The sequence below is a fragment of the Polistes canadensis genome, unplaced genomic scaffold (assembly GCF_001313835.1).
Source record: "Polistes canadensis isolate GaletaPanama2010 unplaced genomic scaffold, ASM131383v1 scaffold_56, whole genome shotgun sequence".
In the NCBI taxonomy this organism is placed as follows: Eukaryota; Metazoa; Arthropoda; class Insecta; order Hymenoptera; family Vespidae; genus Polistes; species Polistes canadensis.
This window is the reverse complement of record NW_014569603.1, coordinates 639,608-647,049: the sequence shown is the minus strand read 5'-3', so window position 1 is coordinate 647,049 and position 7,442 is coordinate 639,608. Positions and strand designations below refer to the sequence as shown.

At 29.0% G+C, this 7,442-nt stretch overlaps 1 protein-coding gene across 1 annotated transcript; it reads left to right on the top strand.

Moving 5' to 3' along the window:
- The first annotated feature begins 1,527 nt into the window (after nt 1–1,527).
- On the top strand, nt 1,528–4,829 carry LOC106785776 (Golgi phosphoprotein 3 homolog sauron). Its single transcript, XM_014746496.1, has 4 exons — nt 1,528–2,390; nt 2,475–2,721; nt 2,808–2,983; nt 3,437–4,829. The coding sequence occupies exons 1-4, from the start codon at nt 2,142–2,144 to the stop codon at nt 3,683–3,685; spliced, it is 921 nt and encodes a 306-aa protein (XP_014601982.1). The 5' UTR covers nt 1,528–2,141; the 3' UTR covers nt 3,686–4,829.
- Nucleotides 4,830–7,442: the final 2,613 nt, after the last annotated feature.

Genomic DNA, 7,442 nt, shown 5'->3' with positions numbered 1-7,442 from the left:
TTTCTTTCTTTCTTCTTTGATTTCTTGTTTGTTTACTTACTTGTACACGTAAGTTAAATAAATATGAAGAAGAAACAAGAGAAAAAAAATATAATTATCTTTTGGAGATAATTTGAATCACACCGCGAATGCAATCAATCGAAATATATATACTTATGTTTGTATTTATACGTATGTGTATGTATATTTGTGATTTGAGAAATGGCTTGGACACTTCCACCGAGCGAGCGGGTCCGAACGACTGAAAGTGCCTCTCGGTACGTTCGCGGGCCTTCCTCGAAGGAATCATTCGCTCTATCCCTACTCTCTCTTTCTCTTGTGAAAAGATTCTCTGACTACCGTGCTGAACCTGGTTAACACGAGAACAACTGATGTCCAATGGATCGTGACCAACTATTTACAAAAAAACTTACTTTCTTTTCATCAAATGCAACAAATTCTTTCTAAATCACGAACGAAATATATTTAAACGAATTTTTTTCTTTATTTGGAGATATGCGCTTTCTTTTTTGTAGCAATAAATTCAATAGATCTTCATTATTGAATAGGAAAACATAACGGAGGAAAACAAAATCAACCAATTCGTTGTGTTCTATACCGAAGTAATAGCAACGCCATAAACCTGATTTAAAATATTAGCAATTTTTAATTACACAAAAATTATTATCGTATAATCATCAGTTCTTTTTTCTTTTTTTTTTTGAGGAAGAATGAATTTTGTATAAAAGTATATTATATACATGAAAATGATTGGTATACAATTTTATTGTCACGTAGAATTTAATTTTACTTTTTCTTTCTTATATGCGGTAACATTTTTGAAGAAGAAAATATAGGATTTGTAATTAATTTTTTTTTCTAACTTTATATCGCAAGAGATAGAATTTTTTTTGTTCTTTACTAATTCAAAGGTACTGCATTGCGGATTCACAACGATTTCTCGGCAGTGCCGATAAACGGCGATAATTGGTGCAGGACAAATCGCAAATCGATACACGAACATTCTGTTTGATCCCATGAAATGAAATCGATCTTGTGTCAAACCATTTCCTGATTAAGGATTGGCGGTAAGGATAAAGTACGAGTAAAAATTATATGCTGAAACTTTCAGTACGTCACGCACGGAATGATTTAAATAACAGATTTAAAATAGGCACGTATGTATATATCTAAGCACACGTATTCGCATACTCGGATGTAGTATCGTTCATTAATCATTTATCTTCAATTTCATAGTCCTATTATTTTAAAAACTTGAATTACGATTCATAGCAATAAAAAAGTAAATGAAATTAAATTTAAATTATTTGATTTTATATCAATATAATCATTTTCTTCGATATGGCAATAAATATCATTACATATAAATAAATAATTATTGGTTAATATCTTTATTTTTAATCGAATTTACAAATTGTTTAATTTGAAAAGATTTGAAATGGCCGCTTCAATCGGCGTGTCGATAGAAGAGATGGAGCTCGCGTGTGATAGGTGGTGGAGTCACATGACATGCGACGATGGCGCTTTTGGCAACCACTCTTTTGACGGACACTCTTCCGTTCTGAACAATTACGGTCACGGGTTACGTTGTTCGCGATCGGTTTCCAAATTATGAGGTGATTTCGATTTAAGATTACAGATAGAAATAAATATTTTGTTCCAATCGAGTGAAGAAGATTATTTATAGAAATCTCATAGTTGATAAAAAGAGAAGTGGGAGGAATATTAGGAGGAGTAGGAGAGTAAAGAAGAAGAATAACTTTCAATCGTGTTACGTTATCGCAGATTAAAAGCCTGAAACGAAGTTTTCCTTCATCACAAGGCTGATGTCGTTCGTTAGATCGTGCTATATACGATAGCATCCTAGTGGCGAAATAAAAAAGCAACGACCGTGCGGGAGGTAGCTGGCCATCTTGGAAAACAGATATGGTTGTATCAAGAGAAACGTCAACAGAATTGTGTTTATCTCTTATTACTCTACATGCCGCGAAAGGTTTACTTTAATTACCTTTGCGATAGACGTTAGCCGCTTAATTAATCTTCAAAAAGTGAGGAGGAGGAGGAGGAGGAGGAGGCCGACACGGTGGCGTATCTGACACGCGGACAATATCGCAAAAGGTGCGTAAATTTGCTTTCAAAGGATGAATCGAGGTGACGGGTTGGTGCAGAGAAGAAGAGTGGTTAACAGTAGCAGCAGCAGTAGTGGACTCGGCCAGGATGGTTCCAACGACCTTGGTCACAATGAAAAATCATCCGGTAACGGTATGGACACTAACTGTTCATCTCAAAAAGACCTTAATTCCAATCCTACGATAGACGATGATTCTGATAAAGAAACTAGGTTGACTCTTATGGAAGAAGTCTTACTCCTTGGTCTCAAAGACAAGGAGGTGAGGACATTCAATCTTTTAATCTTTAGTTTTAGTTCCTTTTTTTATTGTTTTGTAACAGTTTGTTTTTTTACTGCTTCCTAGGGTTACACATCCTTTTGGAACGACTGCATAAGCTCAGGCTTGCGTGGATGCATTTTGGCAGAACTTGGATTCCGTGGCCGTGTTGAATTAGAAAAAGCTGGTATGCGTAAGAAAGGTTTACTCTCGAGGAAACTTCTCTTGAAAAATGATGCGCCTACAGGAGATGTCTTGTTGGACGAAGCGTTGAAACATTTAAAAGATACTAATCCTCCAGAGACTGTTCCAAGTTGGATAGAATATTTAAGTGGTCTGTTAATAATCTATAAATTTTCCTTGACTTTGAACATAATACTTTAACTTTTCTTTTATGGCTCATCGTATTGACTGTTGTAGGTGAGACGTGGAATCCTTTGAAGCTTCGTTATCAATTAAAAAACGTTAGAGAAAGATTAGCTAAGAACCTTGTTGAAAAAAGCGTATTAACCACAGAAAAACAGAACTTCTTACTCTTTGATATGACAACTCATCCTCTTACCGATAACCTCGCCAAAAGTCGTCTTGTTAAAAAGGTAATTCATATATTTTATTATATATGTATTTATAATATTTATTTACAGCTATCTTTTTATGCTTTTGATATTAGACCTAATACATGCATATACTTTATTGTAACGGAACTAATATCTTATCTCTTTGGTTGTATTCCATTGTCTAAATTGGATGTTCATAATAGTCTCTAAAATGATAAGGAAATATCATTCGTAGCAGTTTTTTTACTTCTGTTACAAAAGTTAACGTGTATCTTCTATTTATGCATCTTTTTTTAGAAAAATCATTTCTTTTTTGGTATTTTCAGTATACAATTTGGAATGCGTTATCTATTTTCTTCTTTTCGTTCCTCTTTCAATATTACTGTTGCAGAAATTATGCAATTATCGTACATTAGCTTTTAATGTATTAGTGGCATAGTTTAGATTATAAGATTGTTATGTTTATGGAGCAGTATAATATTTTATTTACAGATTCAGGAAGCTGTGTTAGGTCGTTGGGTAAACGATGCTGGTCGTATGGATAGGCGGACGTTAGCATTAGTGATTTTAGCCCATGCGGCTGACGTATTAGAGAATGCATTTGCACCTCTCTGCGATGACGATTATGAAGTAGCAATGCGCCGAGTTCGAACGTTGTTGGATCTAGATTTTGAAGCTGAAGCTGCTAAGCCTAATGCCAATCCTGTATTATGGGCTGTATTCGCCGCATTCACTAAGTAACACAGTTTTCATTAATTTAAAATGTAACTTATAAACATTGGATAATAGTGCGAACAGTGGGATTACCAATTTTGCATGTCCTTTTAGTTGTAATACTTCAAAAGAAATAGTTAATGAGAAATCATTCTTACAATCATATGATTCAGACCAAATAACATAACTTGACTGCACCCAAATGCAGTGTTAGGACATATATATTAGTCATTTTTATTATTATTTAATAACTTTGATAACTGTGTGAACTCTGTGTATTAGGTTCAGATTTGAAATATCACAAAGTAACGAAATTCCATGTGTGAATGTGCACTTGGAGTGTGATTTAGTGCCATGTAGGGTTTGATAAAAAAAAAAAAGAAATAAAAGAAAACATTTTTCATTATAAAGAATTTTCTTATTAAATATTTAGTATCTACCATTTTGTATAGAATTTTCACATATATAACATTTGTAGATACGGCCTTTTATATACGGCGAATTCTATCTATTATGTTACTTGCTACCATCATTGATTGTCGCTTAAGAATAAAAGATAATATAAAAGGCGGTATACCAAATTGGAAATATTATACTAAGTTATAATTCAATAATGTCCTTCCCTACGGGCATTCATATTGCATTTGGGTATATCTCTCCTAGTGAAGTTCCTTTCAAATCGAAGCACAGATTTATAAGATCGCTGGGTGGCAGTATAGCAATTATTTTCTTTGACACATATCATTCGCATTATGCTATTTTATATGAGAAAATATTTTTTTCAACGTTCCAAATAACTTTGCATAAATTATATTTTGTATTTTGGTTTTATAGAAATCGCGCAATGCAAATGTTAATGATAACAATGTCAGTGCCGTACTATCATACCTAAATAGAAATAATAATATTAATAACTATTAACACATATGCATTACTCATTTTAGATGTAGATTTTTATTCAGATGCTTGTATCAAAATAACATTGTAGAAAATTATTAAATATCGTTTGTTTATTAAAAGTAGTAATTTAAAAAAAGAGATTTATTTATATAAATGAAATATCGGGGGAAATACGGTAAATTCAATTTACATTTCGTAGATTTTAAATTATTACTAGTAAGTTAGTCGTTGTTGTAAAAGTATTAATTTAAACAAAGTATTCGGTGAATTATATTATTATTTAGTATTTTGCTTCTCTATTTCTTTTTTTTTTAAACACACAGGCCTCAAAACAATTATTTGAGTATTTTAATAATCGTAATTATATTAATGTATTTTTTAATGTAATTAAGTTCTTTTTGTTTTTACTAGTTTGTAATATTTTATTAGCTGTCCATTCAAAGGGGTTACAAATATCTATAATAGTTCAATTATAGTATACTTATAGATATATTTTATCTTGCTATAATAGCTTACTGAACAAGCAAATGCAATTGCTATTAGTTCGTTGGGCATTTATTATTTTTTACTTTGTTATTAGTTGTTTAAATTACTTGTGAAAATTCTATAAATTAAAAACATTTTATTTCTCTTTTCTCTCTTTTTTTTTTTAATTTTAAAATTAAATGTAAAATGATTTAGGATTGATTAAGCCAATTTGTTATAGATAATATAGATTTATATATTTAAAAAGGACGCTCTACTGCCACTTGGTTGAAGATTTTGAATTTTTTTTTCTCCTATGATACATGTTTCCATACAATAGTATTTTAAACTATGACGTACATGTATTTTCAATAAATTTGTAATAATACCAGATATATATTTAGGAAACTTCTAATTAATAAAAAAAAGATTTATATTATTTTTTATTGAAATATTTGATCGTACTGAACGTAAAAATTTTCCATAATTTTTTATTGTTAATAATATTTGTATATTTACAAAAGTAATTATAATTTTGCTATTGCTACATGGAATACAACAAAGAATTCGTTACAATGGCAAATTTTGATATCTTCAATTAAATTAAATCTAGAAAAAATCTAAAGTCTTATAGATTGTTAATCTAGAGACCTTATCTAAGAGATAATTAAAAGTCTTTTTTTAAATTATTATTACTCCGTTGGAAAAAAGTTTAACATAACAAACAAATAAAATTTTCTGTATGCATCGCCATTTTGGATAATAGTCTGATTATATGAAAGTATAATTGTCAAAGGAGAAAAAGAGAGATTCAATTATTTATTTTAAGATCTGTAAGATAAACTCTGTTCTTTTTTTGAAAACAAAAAAAAACAAAAAAAGTAGGGGTAATTTCATTACGAGTATAAATCATATAACACAACAGCAACAATAACAACAACAACAACAACAATAATAATAGAATATTAAAGCAAGAATATATGATCAAAATCTAGGTGAAATAAAAATCAAATATATTTTCTAAAATTCTATCCCATTTGTTTGATCACTGTAAATCACTTGTAAATAATGCATTATATATAAATTACTGTTAATCGAGATTTATTATTTCAGTTGCACTTCTATATGTAATATATCTTTATTATTATAATAGAGATTACAAGAAATATAACATATATTAAAAGAAATGAAACTATTTTTTTTATTTTGTTTTTTTTTGTGTACGATATAAGTGTATTACTGTATAAATGAGAAAATAATTAAATGAGAAATCTTTGTAGAATAGTACATACCGTACCATTGAAACATGTGTTGCGCTGGTAAAACATTTTTTATATATTATCAGTAAAAAAAAAAGAAAAATCACGCATATACATGTACGTATACTTAAGTCTTACAAATATATATTTTTTTTCTTTTGCTTTTACAAGATTAAGACTATCGGTACTGTGGTTATTAAAAAAGGGATGTGTGTATATTTAACATTCTCAACACATTGATTCTAAGGAAATAATTGTATGATGCTTGGAATAAATACACAATAATTAAAATAAATATTGTATAAAGGCATGTGAATAATAAAGAAAAAAAAAGAAAAAAGTATGATTAAAGCAAAGAGAACGAACTGTAAGTACTAGGGATATATTATATATGTACGCATATATATAAATATAAACATATATTGAAGAGACATAATCGCATTGATACGATCGCGCCATTTATATTTAAAAAAAAAATTTTTAAATAAATCATCTTTCGATCAATTATAAATTCATTCCAATTGCAATATTTGTAGAATTTATATATATGCGTTTTTTATATATTTGAATCGAAAATATATATATGTGGTTGCGATCTATCCTGCGTTTTTTCCAGGACCGGTTAAAAAACATTATAGCGACAATATTTTTCATTTAAAAAGATATTTTTTATTTCTTCTCATTTGAGATACATATTATTATACATCGCCGTGTACAAACGAACGTTTATAGATTAGAAGAATATTATCTATTCACAGGAAAAAATAGATTATTATTATTATTATTAAAATTATTATTATTATTATTATCATTACCATTATAAACATGTATTGAATGTAATAAATTAAATATTGCTGATAATATATCTAAAAATCATTTTAATATTAGTTTTTTAAAAAAAAGAAGACTATTTTTTCTTTTTTTTTTTATAGAAAACTTGATCCATACAAATAGTCTCTTTCGTTAGACCGATTAATCCAATTATGAAAAATGTAATTGTGAAAAGTATTGATTGTTTTTTTGTGTATATATATAGGGTGTTCTGTAATTGATGACAAGCGAGCAGAAAGTGATTTTACACGAAAAAATAAATCGAAAATGTGGAATAAAATTAATTCGTATAAGGCTTGTTTTTCGAGAAAAATAAGTTTAAAAATTTG